Genomic DNA, 18,335 nt, shown 5'->3' with positions numbered 1-18,335 from the left:
TGTTTCTTAGTTCGACATTTGTCTCCCTTCTACCTTCCTTCAGTGGTGGCACTCCCGTTAGTATGACTACAAAAGGTGCAGCTTCCACTGGTAAATTGATTGTCCTAAAACGAGCAGGTCTTGGCTTTAGCTCTTGGGTTTTAGTAGGAGAGGAAGTTGATTTTGTGTGTTTACTAGAACTTTGGGCGTTCCCAGTTGCCGAATTAGAGGATTTTCCAGTTCCCAACTTCTGCTGGGTCTGTAAAATGGAACCAGCAGAACTTGGGAGCGGGACAGAAGGAACATCTTTCTTGCCCCAATTTGGGTCTGACAATGTGTGACTTTGGCTATATTTGCCGAGGGCAATTTCGACTTTGTAACTATGTCTGATTTGCTGACATTTTCCCCCAATGTCACTCCTTTCGATCTTCCTTGGGATGATGTGCCCTCGATACTGCCTGGCTTATTGGACCCCAGCCCTTTGGTGTTCATTAGTGATGTTAATCTATCAATTTTTGCCATAAGGGGCTTAATGTGAGCAATAATTGTGGCTTCTAGGTCCGCTTTGAGGTCCGTTACCATGTTAGTTACCCAACAAGGTATACCTGGTGAGTGACTAGAAATTGGGGTCACTAGATTGTGATTACGTGTATTAGCGTTTATCTTTTTCTTTTTCCTGTGTTGACTACTAACATTGCTTTCATTCCTATAACCTGGGCATATGTTATTTGTTGTTTCGCCATCCCTTATGGAAATAGTATCAGGCATGGAGTTCTTTAAGACCCCTGGTGACTCAGTAGGTGGCTGGCCGCACGGAAGTTCCGCGAACGAAGCAGTGACTTCAAGACTTAAGTCTAAATCCTCGGTAGTGTTAAGGGATGGAGACATGTGATTGGCTGGTGCCTCCTGGGAGTCGTGCAGAATTATTGTAGGTGGTAATGATAGTCTCCTTTCCGTGTTGGCTATAACTGAAGATACAACCCCAATAGTTTGTTGCAGCATAAGGTCAATAGCAGTTAATGTAGGGACAGGTTGAGGTACAGGTTCCTTACGCTTGGTTTTGGAACGTAGGATAGGCATTTTGCCGGTTTTGAGACCCTTCCTCATGCCAGTAAACGTGTCCAACGATAAGGGGGGTGGCCCGGCCCGGCCTCCTCTGGCCGCTGAGGGCCGTAGAGGGCCCGCCCTTTGCCCGGGCTTCGCCCCGGGCGTCCCGCAAAGCGGCTCTTCTCCTGGTAATAAGGATGAGAGGGTGTGTGTGGGCGCGTCACGCAGGGGGCGCTGACCGGATGTTGCTTGGTCAGGCAGGGACTCCTGGGAAAGTGAGTCCCTGCCGCACTACTCCCCTGCAGCCTCTCTGCACCACAGATGTTCCTCAGGCTCGGCTCAGCAGGCAGCTTACAGCGTTGGTGGGGCGGTCCTCCCTCGAAGCGGCTCCCGCGCAGCAGGAGCGGCGAGACGTAAAGGTGAGAGGCAGGGCAAACAAACAGAGTGTCCCCACAGTGTCCAAGTTAGCGCGAAGGGTCACAAGGATTAGGCTCCACAACCTCCTTTTTAGCCGTTTGCCGGTGTGGGCGGGGCACGCAGGGGGCGCTGACCGGATGTTGCTTGGTCAGGCACGGACTCCTGGGAAAGTGAGTCCCTGCCGCGCTACTCCCCCGCAGCCTCTCTGCACCACAGATGTTCCTCAGGCTTGGCTCAGCAGGCAGCTTACAGCGTTGGTGGGGCGGTCCTCCCTCGAAGCGGCTCCCGCGCAGCGGGAGCGGCGAGACGTGAAGGTGAGAGGCAAGGCAAACAAACAGAGTGTCCCCACAGTGTCCAAGTTAGCGCGAAGGGTCTATTTGAGTTTCTATTGTAAATACATTGGTGTCCGATTTTTGGGGAGGTCGATGGAGAAGTTTTGTTTCAAGGGCACAAAATTAAAATTAAAAAAAGCCCACAGGCACTCTGGAGAGGCGGTAAGGGCTCTGGCTTCAGACTGCCCTCTTCACGGTTAGCTGGAAGACAGGCTGCAATCCCTCAATTGTCAAAATGTTTAATCATATTATATCGTCTATTTTACGATGGTCTGTAGTTTTCAAAAGTTTTGTTAGTAATGTTTACATTTGTCTACTGGATATTGTATTGTGAGTCCGATTACATCAGCACTCGCGTTTTTTTTATACATAATGGCACTTTTACAACAACAATACAATCTACAACTGTTGATCAAAGTTATGTTGCTCACTTTCCAACTGCTGTAATTTACTGCATGATTTGGTTATGGCGCATGATAATTTAGGTAGGTCTTCAAATATTTATGTAACCTATGGATACCAACAAGAATTCGAGAATTCAAATTCTCCCCTTTGTTTTGTGGAAATCACTTAATAACTGAATGCATTTTGATTGTTCTCAAATAATGATTATGGTGCTGTAACTTCTTACGGCCCTGTTTGTGGACAAGTAACATATGTGATAATTTCCATGTACTTCTATAGTTAATTATTTTTAATTGAAATAAAGTTATACTACTCCTTGCAGATATGAAAGGGCTGACTGTAATGGGGACAAACGCTCATTTTTTGTAAGAGGTCATTATAAATGTTGATATCAACAAGGCTATACAGCTACCAGCTTCTTCCAAAACCCAGGATCTCAGGCAGAAAATGCCTTTCACACACCGGATGTCAAAGGGGCAGCCATGTGTCACTTGCAAGAAACAAGCCAACTCGAGAAAATAAATCATTTTGTCATCTCCTTTGCACCGGCAAACACTGGCTCGTTGTCACCCAAGAAGGATGTCTACGATAGTTCTGAAAGGACACATTTATTTATTTTAAACTGCCACAAGCGTGAGAGGATTGGGGGCCCATCGTTGACGTATACATAATCATAAGGCCGTCCTAGAGACCTACTTTAATGACGTACATATATCAATAGGGCAGCAAAGTGGTTTATGTACATCTGGGGAACTTTTATTCTGTATTAAAAATGGGTCATTCTGTTTCCACCTTGCCACTGAACCCACACATTATACCAGGTAATGTGTACATAGCGATTTCAATCCCACAATTTATTTGCATTTTAGCACTTGTAGTCTGTATTTTCCAACAGAAAATAAAACTACAAGTCCTGTAGTATAAATTACGAAAACAAGGACTAGATACTGAATGCATCAATGTATGGTGCTTGAATTGAGACTCTTCAGAAAAGTACATCCATCTTTGAGTATCTTTTTTGTTTTTTATTCCCCTTCCTTCGGATGACTGGTAAGCAAACAGCTACTTCCCTGGTTTCCCACAGACTTAGTTATGTGGGTTGTCAAGTGGGCAGGTGACAGTGGTGGGAAGGTTTACATCGGCCTGATTGGCAGACGCCCAAGCCTTCTCTGAGATAATATCCGCCTCCTATACCTTCCAGTTTGAGAGATGCTGCAGGCTGGGCTAGGCAGGCCAGAGTGGTGGGAGTCTGACCATAAACAAGCAAGCAAGCAAGCAAGCAGGCAGGCAGACACCTCCTTTACTTAATAGGGAAGTATGTTTCTCACTACTTATATATACACTCTAGGACCAACCAATAGATTGTAAAATAATACAAAACATGTAACTCTAAAAATAGCTTCAAAACTATTGTTACAAGTATGTATTTTCTCAGTGGCGTCGGGGAGCACTTTTTAAAAAGGAAATGCCAGTGAGGGGGTGCCCTCTCTGTAAGTCTATGCTGTCTCCATAGCCAGTCTTACAAAGACTGGTAAGATGATAGCAGTCACTCTCTCTATAAGGGTTGCATTTTGAGTGACCCTCATCACCCCCTAGCGAAGCCCTGTGGTCTCAGTCTTTGGGATGCTTGACTGTCAAGCACACAAACTGTACAACTGTAGGAAAACGGCATAGGGCCTGACGGCATAGAGCATGCTCTCACAAGTCAGTCGGCATTACCAGGTTTTTATATTAAATACATGTGTGAATAGCAATGCATGATTTGAGTGCAAGTTATAATTAGTTCAGTGGTTTCCAGTTTTTTGTATGTTAGTTTTTATCTCATTATTAACACCCACATATAACGTCAAATTACCTTTTTGTTTTTTTTCTGTGAATTGCTGTCGTTTTAACAAATGAAGCTCTTATTTTCATCGCTAACTATAACTTCACTATAATCGTTGCTTTTTTACGATGACATATATATGTATAGACAAGACACACACACATCCCTCCGTCTTTTGATGTTGCCTTTGAGTACAACTATTAAATAAACAATGGAAATTTTGATAGAGAATAGAGAGCATATTAATTTAGATAAGCTATCGAGCTAAGTTATTAGTTCCTCTCTACATTTCTTTGCGAATCTCGGTGGTTCTTGCGCTGTGCCTCTCTCTTTCCTACCTGGTCTATGCACCTCCTCCACTCATGAGCTTTTGTGTCCATGTATCTCTTCCCCCTTTTCAATGTCATCCTCTGGCGGTCACTAATCTGTACTCCTTGCTTTGGCAGCCACTGGATGGATATTCAGGTGAAGGGCACATCTCTGCCACGGGCTCTACATTGCTGGGACCGGAGTCTCCACGACAGCAACAAAAATGGAAGAACACCCTTGAAGGGGTGCCCCACGCATCTGGTGGATAGCTGCCCTTGGCCCCATTGTAACCCCTCATGCCCCACCATCCGGGACCAGTTCACGGGGCAGGAGATGAATGCTGTCCAGTTCCTGATGCACCTGGGATTTGATGTGCAGAAGATGGCCCAGCAGCAGGGCATGGAGCCCAACAAACTCCTGGGCATGCTAAGCAGCGGCAGCTAAGGAGGACACCGGGGGACTGGGAGCACTGAGGAGGATGCACCAGGGAAGGAGTGCTCCTGGAATGGGGGTAGGGCATGGAGTCAAAGCTCCTGATCTTTCTGAATAATTACAGCTGGAGGATGGAGTTATCCAGTGTATGCATCAGGTAGGAGTCCCTGAGGACTGGGACACTCAGGGAGGCGAGCAGGACACGAAGCCCATGAAGCTTCTTGCTCCTGTGAATGCTGAGCACAACCAATAAAGTGGGTAGGGATTAGACTGATCAACGGCACACGAAGGAAGATGGCCAAGGGCTCCAAGTGTGGGTGGCATGGATTTTAACTCAACAACCTCCTGCATCTGTCGGGGTTTAGGTGCCAGGGGCTGGGGTTACTGATGGGGCCACTGGGCTGTAGGGAATGGGACCATGACTTGGATCCAATTAAGATCCTGGGCGTGCTGAGCTTTGGCTGCAGAGGGAGGAGGTAGTGGTGGGTTGGTTGGAAGGCACCCAATCTGTCCAGGAAAGGAAAACTGTTGGGGCACAAGTAAGTGACCAAAGGAAAGGAATTTGGGTACAAAGTAGAAAAGATTAGCTGACGAGGCAGTGTCTAGGAGGAACTGACCAATGTCTGCAATGGGGAGAACACCATCCAACACAGGCCTGGAAAGGTGGCACCTTATGAGGGGATTGAAGGAGCAGCAAGGACAACATAAACCGGGAATAGGGTGCAGGGGCACCTAGTACAAGGGTATTTAGTGTTGGGCCAATAACATTAGTGGTGAGGGAGTACCAAAGAGATGGTACTGGAAACTATACGCACCTAAGCAGTTTTTCTTCTTATGGAACATCAATGTACCCCAGCCTGCGTACCTTTGACATCTGGAGCTTCCATTTTCCGTCCATGCTCCAACCCCTTAAGACTTATGGGAACCGATGCATCTTCTGCCTGAAGCTTGGCCCTGTTAAAACCCAGAGCTCCCTTTTATTTACCCCGATCTCCCTCTGCGCCTCCAGCACAGTGTTCATTGATTGGACCAGGGTTGATATCCCTTAGGTGCAGTTCTACACCTGGTGATGTGAACTCTGTACAACACCAGCTCCATTCTTTGGCTAGCAATTCAGAACAGTCTTCAAAACTGCTTTATTTTCTTCCAGATGTTGTTTTTTGCCCGTAGTTTGCCAGATAAATCACACTGCAGACACTGGTCTGCTTTATGAAGGCTTGGCACTGTTCTACCATTTCTCCACAAGTCCATGCCTCTATTAAGAACATGCTGCTTTTAGTTCAGATCGAAAACTAGAACCTAAAAATCTGAAAATTTGAGTAAAAAAACTTCACAATCAAACTTCCATAACAAATATTTCTTCAAAGCCTCTCTCAAAAACAAACTCTTTGGAAAGTCACCTACTTTTGGCTATTTCTTTATCCAAAATTATATAGAAAACTGCAGTTGCCTTACCAAATCCAACTTTTCATCCTAGATTGCATGTCATGTACCACTCAGCAATAGCCAACTGTCCAGTTATGTCTAAACTTAAGACTTGAAACTACCCATGCTAATGTCCAGTTCTTAAGGTAAGACTGGCACGAAAACCTTTCTCCGCAAACCTTTTATCCATGGTTGTCCTGAAAGCCTTGCAGTCAGTCAAGCATGGCATGCTTCAGTCAAAATGTGCATGGACACTTATTGCAATCTTTAGCCAAACCATCAGCCACGATAATGTTGTAAGAACTTACCCAGCTATTGCCAGTTCTTCACCCAGCAAAATAATGAAAATGTGCCACTTGGTAATCCAAGTCGTACATTTCAGCCATGGTTACATTGTACATGTGGCATGCACCCAACTATGTACAATTCTGTAGCCAACAAAATGATGTGAACAATTGCCAAGCACGGGTCAATTCTTCAAACCGAAACAGGAACACATGCAGCTTCTTCAGAAAAGCCTAACCTCCCACCCCTGGTAACCAAGAGAACGTTGAACTCGTCTAAATATGGCCAAGCCAAGAAAACCTTAGAATAACTTGTCTAGGAATGGCAAGCCAAGAATGCAGTGAAAACCTCGTATCACACAACTGTGGCCAACTCTTCAACCAACATTACTGTTAAAAGCTGGTGCGTCCACAGTGATGGCCAACCCTTCATTTTAAAATGCAGCGAAAAAATTACACTCAATCGCACTTTTACTATGATTACCAAGAAATTCTGGTACTGGGCAAACCGTGTTTGACTTCACAAAAGATTACTATTTAAGTCTCCCCACCTCACTGTGGAAAGACAATGTTCGTCCTGCCATGTACTATATCTTCTACAAGAATAACATGAAAGCGTGACACTCTTCCCACCACGGGCAACTTTTCACCAAAGATTATCATGAATATGGAGCACTTGCTCACGCATGACCAAGACTGTCACAAAAACCATAAAGTCATGCATGAAGGAACAGTGCTCAGCCAGTCATGGTCAACTTCTCATCCAAGACTTCAGCCATCTTCAAGCACCTAGATGTGCTGGACTCCTCACTTCACCAAAACCTTGCACCATGAAGTTTATAGTTCTACATTAATAAGTATACTAGAACAGAGCCCTTTCTTCAGACTCCTTACCTTCACGGAAAGCACTGGATTTGTTTGCATTGACAAGAGAAGAGAGCTTCCTATTTCCCCACTTCCCAAGTACTATCCTCCATCCCAGGTAGTGACAGACTGAAAGAGACCCGTCAAGGGCTTCCTGCGTCCAGCCTGACTATGGGTTTCTTCTATAGAGTGTTTTCTAACTACTAAAATCTAAGTAAGAAATATATGAAAAAGTATATTATTTTGTAACATATTTTTTTAAAGAATGAAGGACGTGCCGCCCGTGCTCTGCTGCTGCCACGGCGACATGATTTTATTTATTTTGTTATTGTGCAAATTGTATTTATATGTAAATGTACAGACTGCCTCATCTGAGAGGCAGCATGCTGCGCCATGACACCTCTCACACCAAGTGTAGTCTCCCACCACTGCTTACTGCTCCCTGTCTCTCTCATAGACCTTCTTTCACTCTGGTTACCTTTTCCCTGACCGCCCCTCATAGCTTCAGCCCTGTTCCCTCCTCTTCTACCTCTTGCGCCCCCTGTCCCTACCATGCTGCCCCATCTGCTTCCCCTTGTCCTCCGCTAGTACCATTCACCAGGCATCTCTGTATCCTCCCGCTGCTGCTCCTCACCCTTTCAATTTTTGTTCTTGATCTCCCCCTTTTTGCTCTGACTCTTCTTATACTGTCCCACATACTGCTGTCACTTACTGCCCCTCCCGTTCACCCATCCACTTGCCCTCAGCTCTGTACATTAACTCCTACCCCATGCCCTACCTTGCTGACCCTTGCTATCTGCCTATCGTGCCCATCCCTGCCCTTTGCCCCTGGGTTACCCTCCTCATCTTCACTACACCTTATTATCCCTTAAGCCATATGTATCTCCCAGATTGCCTAATTTCTGTCACTTTCCGTCACACACTGGCCCTTTAGCTTCCTCTGTTGTCCCTCACTCTACGCAGTTCCCATCTTACTTACCATGCTGCCTTTCTCACCAATTATTTTCCCCTCTTGCTCCTCCCATGATAAAATCGTGGCCTTACTTCACCTGCTGCGTTTCCTCTTTTACCTTCCTTCTGACCACTACCCTGCTGGGTTTAATCCTTATTTGCTTCGTGCCAGCATGTCTTCCCCATACTCCTTTTTCCAGCTCCTTACTCCTTTGCTGCTTCAAGCCATCCCTTTTTGCTGCTGATCCTCCTCAAGCCTCTTGTCCTCCAGCTGCGTTGTCTCTTTCACCACAGCCTCCAATCCTTCCCTCAGTGGTCTTCACAGCCCCCTACTGCTCCCTGACCTCCCCGTTTGACCTTAGTACCTCTGGCTGCCTCTAGTCAGCCCTACCCTATCCTAATGCCAATGGCCCTTCGTTGCTGCTCACGCTCCCACAGCTCACCCTTGCTTCTTTTCTAGGCATGGTAAGGACCCATGGTCCATATGAAGACTGTCTCTCCCATCATGTGGAGGAACTGATATTACTGACGAATGTATATAACAGTGTGTTACATGCTACAAAATAAAGTTATATGTTCAGTGCTTACTGTATAAAACCAGAGAGAGGTGGCATTTCCTTTCAGGAAGTCCTTTCTGTGTAGACTTGAAACCCTTGGCCTTTCTTTCATAAACGGCATGCATGCTATTGGTCAAGATACATTGTTTTCGGATTTTGTCCTGACTGGGCTGCACCCTGCTGTCCGGTGCTTGAGGGCACTGACCTGTGTACTGTGTGCCTCTGGTCATGTTAGTATGGGCGTTGCTGCTGATGTCTTTGTTATCGCAGTCTTGCTATGGAGGACTTGGGACTGGAGAACAGGCCCTTCATCTGTACTCTGCAGGTAGATCTTACGGCTGTGGCCCACTGGTCACAACCCTTCATACAGCAGTCGGACATTGCAAAGTATTGTTTGCTTATACTGTTCCAATCACCCCACCACTATACAACAATACTGAATATAACCACACACTAGTTTCAGATTTGGCGACGATCAAGATAATTCCTGTCACACTAGTGTTCCTGAACAACCAATAGAATATGGGGCAATGTCACTGACACACCAGTATATGGAGCTGAACGACTAACAAAGCAGCCATAATTGTTCTATCTTGTCCCTTCTCTGCTCATTTCTGGAGGGACGGGGTGTCTCGAACGTTTCCCTCTTAAGAGTATTGTGAAGGGCCTCTTGATCGGGCTCTTTCTCCCAGGCCTGTCTAAGTATTTTGATGCTATTAACAGGGTACATTTTGTCTGTTCTTCCACTTTTATTTGCCTCAGTTACTTAGCTACACCCATGCTCGGTGGGTTCATGAGTAACACTCTCCAGTTTGTGGTACTACATCCTGCTTTCTCCTTTGGAAGAGAAGGCACATATGTTTTTCAGAACTGCACTGAACATATCCCATGTGTCAGAGCATGCCAATGACTGGTCCATAGTTCCTGGTAAAAGGTGGAGTTTGCCATGACGGGTGCTTATATAAGGCGAGGTAACATAGCCATAGGACGACACAATTGCCAAATTACATTAAAAAACCTGCAGTTTAATGGATAGGGGTACCACAACACAAAATAGCATGTTGCCTAGTCTGGTGAAAACCTTGAATCCATTATGGTGCACAGTAGTTAAACACGAGATGGAGGGGGTGGGGGTGAGGGTGAGGGGGGGCGGCTGTGCGAGTTTTTTGGCTTATATTTTTTAGGTGGACAACTCTGCAGAAAACAGTCAATTGGCAGGTTTAAAGAAGAAGGGTCTGTCTGAGAAAAGCTGTGTGAAGTAATGTTAATATCAGTGGCTTCAAACAAAAAATTGCCAGTGCATGCATGCACCTGCTTCATCTGAAAGGATGAACTGGTATTGGGTTGCTATAACATTTCGCGAATGGCTACAAAAAGCACGACCTGCTTAAGTCTGTAGACCTGAAGCCTTAGCGTCTTAAATGTGGATAAGGGGGTGTTAAAATCTCAGATTTTTCACAGGAATTATATTGCACATACTACACTGCCCTGCTTCTAACAAGCAGCACCAGTTCCACGAGGGTTGAATTGAAGGAAACAATTGACCATGCCAATCTAAGAAAAAATAAAGGCAATAGTTTACTTCTTGCTTAGTGCACACCATCTCCACACTTGCTAAATGACAGAAACTGATACTTTGATCTGAGACACCGTCAAGAATATGTGGCAAACCGGCTTCCAAACACAGTTGTAATTGGGGAATTTGACATAGGCCATTTCCTGGATAACTTTAAAAGCATTCCAATTTGTGCGGCACCTGTGGGAATAGTTGAACACTCAGGCAAAGGAAACTCATTTTAAGATGATCATCTAGAAAGGATATATTCAAAATAACATAATGTAATGGATGGCATAGAGGCACGCTATAGTGGCTTCTCCTCGGCTTAGACAGCTGACAGCATTGCCAAATCACACAAGGCTACGTAGTAGATGGACTAGGCACCCCAGGCTAATTCAGTAGGTATATTTCCAGTCAAGAAATCCGAGCTACCGCTCAATATCTGGAGCTTGACCGTTTTAACAGACCATGGCAGATGCTCTTGTAACCTTTGGGCACATGGTGCCCATGTTCGTGGAGCATGTGCTTGGGAGCACCAGAGGTTTACAAAGTTTGTCTTCAGCGAGGATCTGCAGATGCCTATAAATTCTGCATAACATCACCACTCAAGTACCATTTCTTCAAACACAGGCCTTAAATCTTGTTCATAGGACAGGCCCTTCATAAACCTGACCAAATCTTCTACGGGGATATACCTCACCCAGACCTCAATAGGGTCACTGTGTGCAGGGCAGTCTATCAGTCACCACCACTGGGACACAGAAGAAGTAGCCACAGTAAGCCTCCATTATACCTGAATATGGTTTGCTGGCCAGGAACAGTGTTAGATCCAGGCGTACTTCCCATATCACGAAATTCACAGCAGAGAAGTATTACGTGTCTAAATACTTGTTATAATGTTGCTGAGGGAAACAACAGTATATTGGAAAATAATACAAACCTACTATGGCTGCAGACTAGCATCTTCGTGAAAGAGCAACAGTGGGTAATCCATGGTCTCTTGTGGGATTAAGACACCCTGACATTGGTCTACACTGTGGTGTATAAGTAAAGGCCATCAGAGACCAATCAATTTACAGATCTCTCACGAAGGAAAGAGTATACTTTGGTTACTATTTATGCTGGGACTAGATGTAAAATACGACGCTGTCACTATTTTGACAGGAATAGTTGCTCACCCTGAAAATAAACTTTGATATCACTCTGGATCAAGTACATTGAAGTTATAAGCCAGCAAAGGCTTGGCTTTAAGGTACTTCATCTAAATATGTACACCAAGTTGGCATTCACTAGAAATTGAACCTTTTTATACAATTGCTTAAAGCTCCCCCAAGGGACATTATAAGTGTTTTACTCTTTTGTATTGTAACGACTGTCCATTCTAATGCCTTCAGACTTTTTATAGTACATTTCCGTGGTGTTTTTTAAAATAAATATTCTTTTGCATCTTTAAAAATCACTGTGTATTTGGTGTTTTATACAGTTAAGGTAGATTTGTTATGGTTCCTGTTGTTTAGACATGTCTGTAGCTCACAAACACTGCAAAAGAAGTATATAAGCCTTCCCTTGACAGCAGCGTCTCGTGGATAAAGGCAAAAAAGCATCTGCTGAAGTTGCTGGAATGCAGATCTTGGTCCACGTGATAAGAAGGGTCTTCAACACTGTCTCACTGAGAATCCAAAGCACTCACTAGCTTGTATGTATGCAGTACTATAGCAGTAATAAAAGCAAAATGCAAAACAATAAATATCCCACAACGATTTAGAAAAATGGAGTAAGAGTAAATTAACAAAATGGGGGGCATTAGAGAGCCTGACAGCAAGATGGCCACCATGTAGCGAGCCTCTGCCGGCATGGGAGCTTAATCTGTGGGTTATCATACAGGGAGTAGCGACTATGACACTTTTACAATCCTCACTGCATTTAAATGCCTCTTGTCATGGTCTTCCTGCCTGTCTTCGTGACCGGAGCCGCAGCCACGTAACCTGGGCCGTCACTCTGGAGCCTAGTGGCCTGAACGGTGCGCCTCGCCCATCCATCTGAGGTCTGTGAATTGTGCTGTGCAGCAGGGCGCAATGCTCTTTCCTTAACGCAGATTACACCAGCGAACTACTGGGAGGCGACATCAGTGGCTGCCAAGTCGGATAGTGGCCATGTGTGCGCCTGAAACCAGTGACTGTCAGGTGAGGAGCGGGGTTCTGCTCACGGGGTTTCACCCGATCGCTGTGAGAGGGGGCCTGGGTGCGCTGGGGGACCTTCAACACAGCTGAGCGCTCCTCCGGACTTACTGGGGGTTCCCCCCACAGCAAACTGGGGAACCGGCCTGCTGACACCAGTCAGCTCATTTTTAGGTTATATGTGGAGACTGGTTCTAGAGCTGCCATCACTGTGCAGGTGCAACTGTGTCTGCTCGTGCCCCCTCCCCCCCCGCAGGTGACCCCTGCGGAGTGTCGGGACCCTGGCTATGGTAGCTGGAGGCACCCTGGACTTAGCACTGCTACTACAAGAGCTCCATCTCCTGGTACACCTTGCAGACCTCAGAGTAACAGTGCTTGCAAGAATTCTTCATTGAACTTTGTGCTATGAAGCACTGCAGGCCTGGAACAGGAGGCCTGCAAGACACAGGAGCTGGGTCTGCTCGAGCCCCCCCAATGACTGACCTTTGGGGAGTGGCGGGACCCTGAAGACTACAGTTTTTGGCTCCCTAGATTTGGAAATTCTGCTACACATAATTCTTTACTGGTGACCAGCAGAGATCACAGACTTTAATCATGGGAAAAGTGTTAATAAACCAGCCAAACTGTTGTTTGAACCTCAGCACTTTACGCATGCAGCAGACCTGGAACTGAGGGACTGGGTGCAAGATGCAGAGGAGAATGGAGATGTTACATGTGCTCAGGACATAAATTCCATGCTCATGGATCTTAAACACAGCCTAAATACAATTGGTTCCAAAAAAGGTGGGAAACGTGAGGAGTGCTTAGACCAGCCGGAATGTTGCATGTCTGACATTTAGGAAGAGTACACGCCCTCTGGAGAACAGCTTCTTCCCATGGATGGAAAAAGTACAGGAAGCCATAAAAAACAAAAGTGAAGAACTCAAGGCCTGCTTTCCCAGGAACAACCTGTGCATTGTTGGCGTCCCTGAATCCACAGCCATGGACAGGATGGAAACTTATGTTGAAACCATGCTGAGGGCGCTGTTTGGAGATTGCCTCTCTCCTGTGTTTCTTGTGGAGCGGGCACATCAATCCCTGGGCCCACATCTACCTCCTGGGGCCCCGGCAATGCTATAGTGACCTGACTTTTGAACTACAGGGACAGAGACACCGTCCAGCTACTGCTGAGGGAACACTAGCTTATCCAGTACCAGGGGAACGCCATCTCCTTGAATCTGGACTTCACCTTAGTGCTCTGGCTACACATCAGGAATTTCTACCATCATGAGAACCCTGCAGAAGGCTGGTGCCAATTACTCGCTGCTCTATCTGGCCAAGCTTCGCATCAACCATAATGAGAAGTCCTACTACTTCACAGACCTCAAAGCTAAAACAACGTTTTCTCATGTCCTAGATTCCTCGACTGTGAAACACTCCCCTTCCCCAGGGGGTTCGGCAAGGGGTTGACTCAGTGACAACAATGAACTATTACCTGTAAACGTTAATGCTATTATTGCATGGTGGCCATGGAAGTAGGGGGGCAACTGGTCTATTTAAACTACAGGCAGTGGTGTTAATTGGCGAAGGTCTGCACGTCTCCTGGGATAGGATGAGCCCTGTATGGTCCCCAATGATGTTGGAGCAGTACGCCGATCTAGCGATAATCTTCCCTCTTGCACCTCCCTGGCCACCCGGCCGCTTCTTGACTTGGGGTTACACATGGCCATCTTGGCACCAGCTGAGGAGGATTCCCTTTAAACTTTTGGTCTGTTGATATGTTTATTTGGTTGGGGGAGTAGGAAATTTGACTAGGTGGAAGAGTTACAGGGACAGGGAGGTGGGTGTTGAGTGGCTTGTTTGTTGCTTGTTCTTCAACATTTGTTTTCCCCCATTTCAGGTGCACAGTCATCAATTGCAAATGCTATATCTGCTCCTTGGGTGAAATGGTCAGGCCTCTAAGGATGCAATCCCTGACACTTGATGGCCACTATTAACTGTTTAACCTGGAATGTCAGGGGCTCAATAATCAGTACAAAACTCTGCTTGTGCTTGCGTACCTGCAAAGACATCAAACAGACCTATGCCTGACACATGCCTGCTACAGGAGCTACACTTGATGGATGCTAGCCGCTCCCAACTTCACACAGGATGGATCGCAGATACTCACATCTATTTATTATTCAAATTATGCATGTGGGGTTAGCTGAACTCCTTGGGAAGGTGTTGCCTTGGTAAATGCGCCAGGTCCTGTGCAATACACAAGGTAGGTTTACCATTTTGGTAGGGACACTGTAAGGGCACTCTGTTATACTATCCTTGATATATGGTCCAAATGTAGACCACCCGGTCTTCTTCACTGAGGTATGGCATCTGATTGCCATTATGGGCTCAGGCACTGTAATTTGCAGTAGGGACTTCAATGTAATCCTTGATGAGCATGTAGATCGATCCAGTGACACCCGTCGACCACACCCAGGAGCTGCTGCACAATTGCACACTCACATAGTGGATAATGATCTTACAGACATTTGGCGACATCAGCATGGCGCCAGCACAGACTATTCAACCCACAACACCTGGTCTAGAATAGAATTCCCAGTACTTGGCTGGGGCAGAGTTAGTCCCGATATTTAAGAAGGGGTCACCTCTGCTCCCAGTCAACTACAGGCCAATCAGCTTAATCGACGTTCAACAAAAAATATTTGCAAGACTGGTCTTGGACCATTTGTTGACGTGGATGGAGGATCACGACATACTGAGCCCCTTCCAGGCGGGATTCAGAAGGAATACGTCCACTATGGACCAAATTTTCCGACTGATCCTATTGTACTGGAAGACGGTTAAGGTAGAGGGTGGCAGCCTCTACATGGTCTTCGTGGACCTTTGGTCCGCGTTTGACCTAGTTCCTGGGGGGGAAACTGTGGGCTGTCCTTCAGGATTTGGGCCTCCCGCATCAGATTTTAGTGCTACTCATGAGATTGCATGAGGGGAACTTCGCCCAGGTTCGCTGTGGTAAGAATGGGAGGCTGTCACTAAGGTTCCCTGTTGGCAGGGGGGTGAGACAGGGTTGTGTCTTAGCACCGACCCTGTTCTGCCTTTATGTCAATGGGGTAATCTCACATCTGGACAGTGTCCATGACAATGACGCACCAAGGCTGGCTGATAGGAGGGTGCCGGTGATCATGTTAGCGGACGACACCCTCCTACTTTCCAAATCTCCCATGGGGATCCAGAGGATATTGAACGGCTTTGGGGACTTCTGTCAGAGCAGAGGCCTTGAGATCAACGCCGACAAGACAAAATTCATGATTTTTAACCCGCCAGTGTATACTCGTGCAAATCCATCACTGGGCGATGTATGTCTGGAAAGGGTTTCAACCTTCCAGTACCTGGGTGTTACAGTTCATGAAAATTTGTCATGGGGTCCGCAAAAGGCCAAATCCCACATGAGACTTTCACAGCTGTTGGGTGCTATCTTAAAGGTTTCCAACTCATCAAGCTTTAGACCAGTGAGTCCTGCCCTTGAGGTCTATAAGACCCAAGCAAGGGCAGCTGCTCTCTATGGGGGTGAGCTTTGGGGTCACTGTGCTACCCCTGATATCACCAAAGTTGAGTCCAAATTTGCAAGGCGATTACTATCGCTTCCTCAGAGTACTCCATTAACACCGTTGAGGTTAGACCTGGGACTGACGCCTGTTGCAAATGAGTTAGCAGTAAAGCCCCTAAGGTTCTGGCATAGACTATGGACCACTCCAGATCTTTTAAACTATAGGGATGAACTTAAACAGATCCTTAGTTTTAATTGTGTAAGCAAAATCCCCTGGCTTGCGTTCATTAAGTGTGAACTTTTAAGTCTAGGACTACAATCCATGTGGGAAGATCCAGATAGGGCATGTGGCCGGATATCACGAAAGATGCTTACCAAAATTTACAAAGGGCGAAAGCTGGAACTTTTAATCACGGCCCCTAATGCAGGTTCCCTCACTAACTTTTTTTGGGAATTCAAAAATTCTTATTATTTCGAGGACTTCATGGATGTTGTCTTCCCGATTTAGCGCGGAAACTTTTTATTCAATTGCGACATGGCACTTTACCCCTCAAGGCCGTCACAAGCAAGTGGACGGCCTTCTCTAATAAGTCTTGCCCGGGCTGCAGCTGTGACTTAGAAGATGAGCTCCATGTTCTCTTCTATTGTCCAGCATATACTAAACCAAGAAAATATTGGCTGATACCATTGTGCAGAAATCTGGGCTTTAAACATTGTCTGAATGCTTTTAGAATTTTTAAAACCAGTAAACCGGGCCCTATTGTTTTTGCCCTTTCCAAATTTTTGCTAGCTATGTGGTGCAAGCGGCGTAAATTAATCGATATTGATTACTAGCTTTAATGTTTATGAAATGACTGTTTGGTATCTGATGCATTTTTAATTATCCATAGATGAGAGGGTACTTTTACCTGTACGAAAATATTGCCATGTGTACATAAATTAATTTTAATGTTATTTGCTTTCCTTTCCCCCCTTCATCCCCTTTGTGTTTTATTCTGTACTCTTCTATCGCCAAATTGGCCCAAATAAAGAATTTTTGAATCTTGAATCTTGAATAGAATACTGATAGGTCACCAAAGACATAGTTACCTGGACTGCCAACGTCACACACCACCCCAAAACGCTATTGGGTCATATTCTTGTACTGGTCGAGTTCTCTCCGTCCCCCCCCCCCCCCCACCCCACCCACACCCACAAAGAACGTGACACAAAGGCCTTTTCCTGGAGACTCCCCTCCCTCCGGTGCTCTCAGGTACCAGATCTTTAGGGACAAGATCAGAACGGTCATACTTGACTATTTTGATTATTATGCTTGCTCTGGTGATTCTCCCTACACATTGTGGGAGGCCTTTAATGTGTTGATCCGTGGGGATTGTATCATTAAGTGCTCCGTGAATTGCATAGGGATCTTACACAACTGGAAACCGATACGAGCACTAGAACTTCAATGCTATGCCACCAAAGACATGTACACCCTAGCGACCCTCAAGAGTAAATTATTGGAGTATGAGGAGGTGGTGCTCAGGGAGACGCATTATCTTGGTAGGGAGGCAGTTGCTTAGTGCATTGGGGAAGAGAATGGGGGGGCAAAACACTTGCTAGGCTACTTCACAAACCCTGGGCTAGTGACCACATCATGGAGCTGGTAGATGACCCACAGACAGCCCATTTGGTCCCGACGATATCTGCTGCATCATGGCCATGTTCTACACTGACCTTAACACCTCCTTGCTGTCACATGGCCCTACCGCCCTGACTTCCTATTTTAATACCAGTCAATTACTCTGGCTTGATGATTTGCACTGCCAGTTTCTAGATGTCCCCTTCACAACTGAATAAATTGTGCAGGTCATCAAAAGCATGCCTGGAGACAAGGCACAAAGTCTGGATGTCTTAACAGTAGCCTTTTATAAATAATATGCTCCATTACTCCACCCCCCCACCTTTTGACCATGTATGGAGAGTCTTTGAGGCATGGAATACTTCCACCCTCCCTTCAGGAGACACTTATTGTTACTGTACTGAAGCCCACTACTGTGACTCCTATAGACCACTGTGCATGATTGATATAGATAGTAAAATCTTGGCCAAACTGATTGCCCCCCGCCTTCTTCCCCTACTTCCCCACATTGTCCACCCAGACCAATCTGGTTTGTTCCTGTCCGAACAACGTCGACAACTGTTTCTCTCCTGTCAACTTCACGCCACCATTTTTTACATTAATTGTATTCTGTGAAGTATGTT

The 18,335-nt window shown here is 46.0% G+C and overlaps 1 protein-coding gene across 4 annotated transcripts in view; it reads left to right on the top strand.

Moving 5' to 3' along the window:
* NOTUM (notum, palmitoleoyl-protein carboxylesterase) overlaps nt 1–9,946 on the top strand; it is a 172,817-nt gene extending 162,871 nt beyond the window's left edge. For all 4 annotated transcript variants that reach the window (XM_086931182.1, XM_086931181.1, XM_086931180.1 and 1 more), the window contains exon 11: nt 4,452–9,946. In XM_086931182.1, coding sequence (XP_086787308.1) covers nt 4,452–4,758 — 307 coding nt within the window. In that variant the 3' untranslated portion in view covers nt 4,759–9,946. The remainder of the gene's footprint in view (nt 1–4,451) is intronic.
* Nucleotides 9,947–18,335: the final 8,389 nt, after the last annotated feature.

Source organism: Lissotriton vulgaris, chromosome 7 (genome assembly GCF_964263255.1).
Source record: "Lissotriton vulgaris chromosome 7, aLisVul1.2, whole genome shotgun sequence".
Taxonomy (NCBI): domain Eukaryota; kingdom Metazoa; phylum Chordata; class Amphibia; order Caudata; family Salamandridae; genus Lissotriton; species Lissotriton vulgaris.
This window is presented reverse-complemented; position numbering and strand designations above follow the sequence as displayed.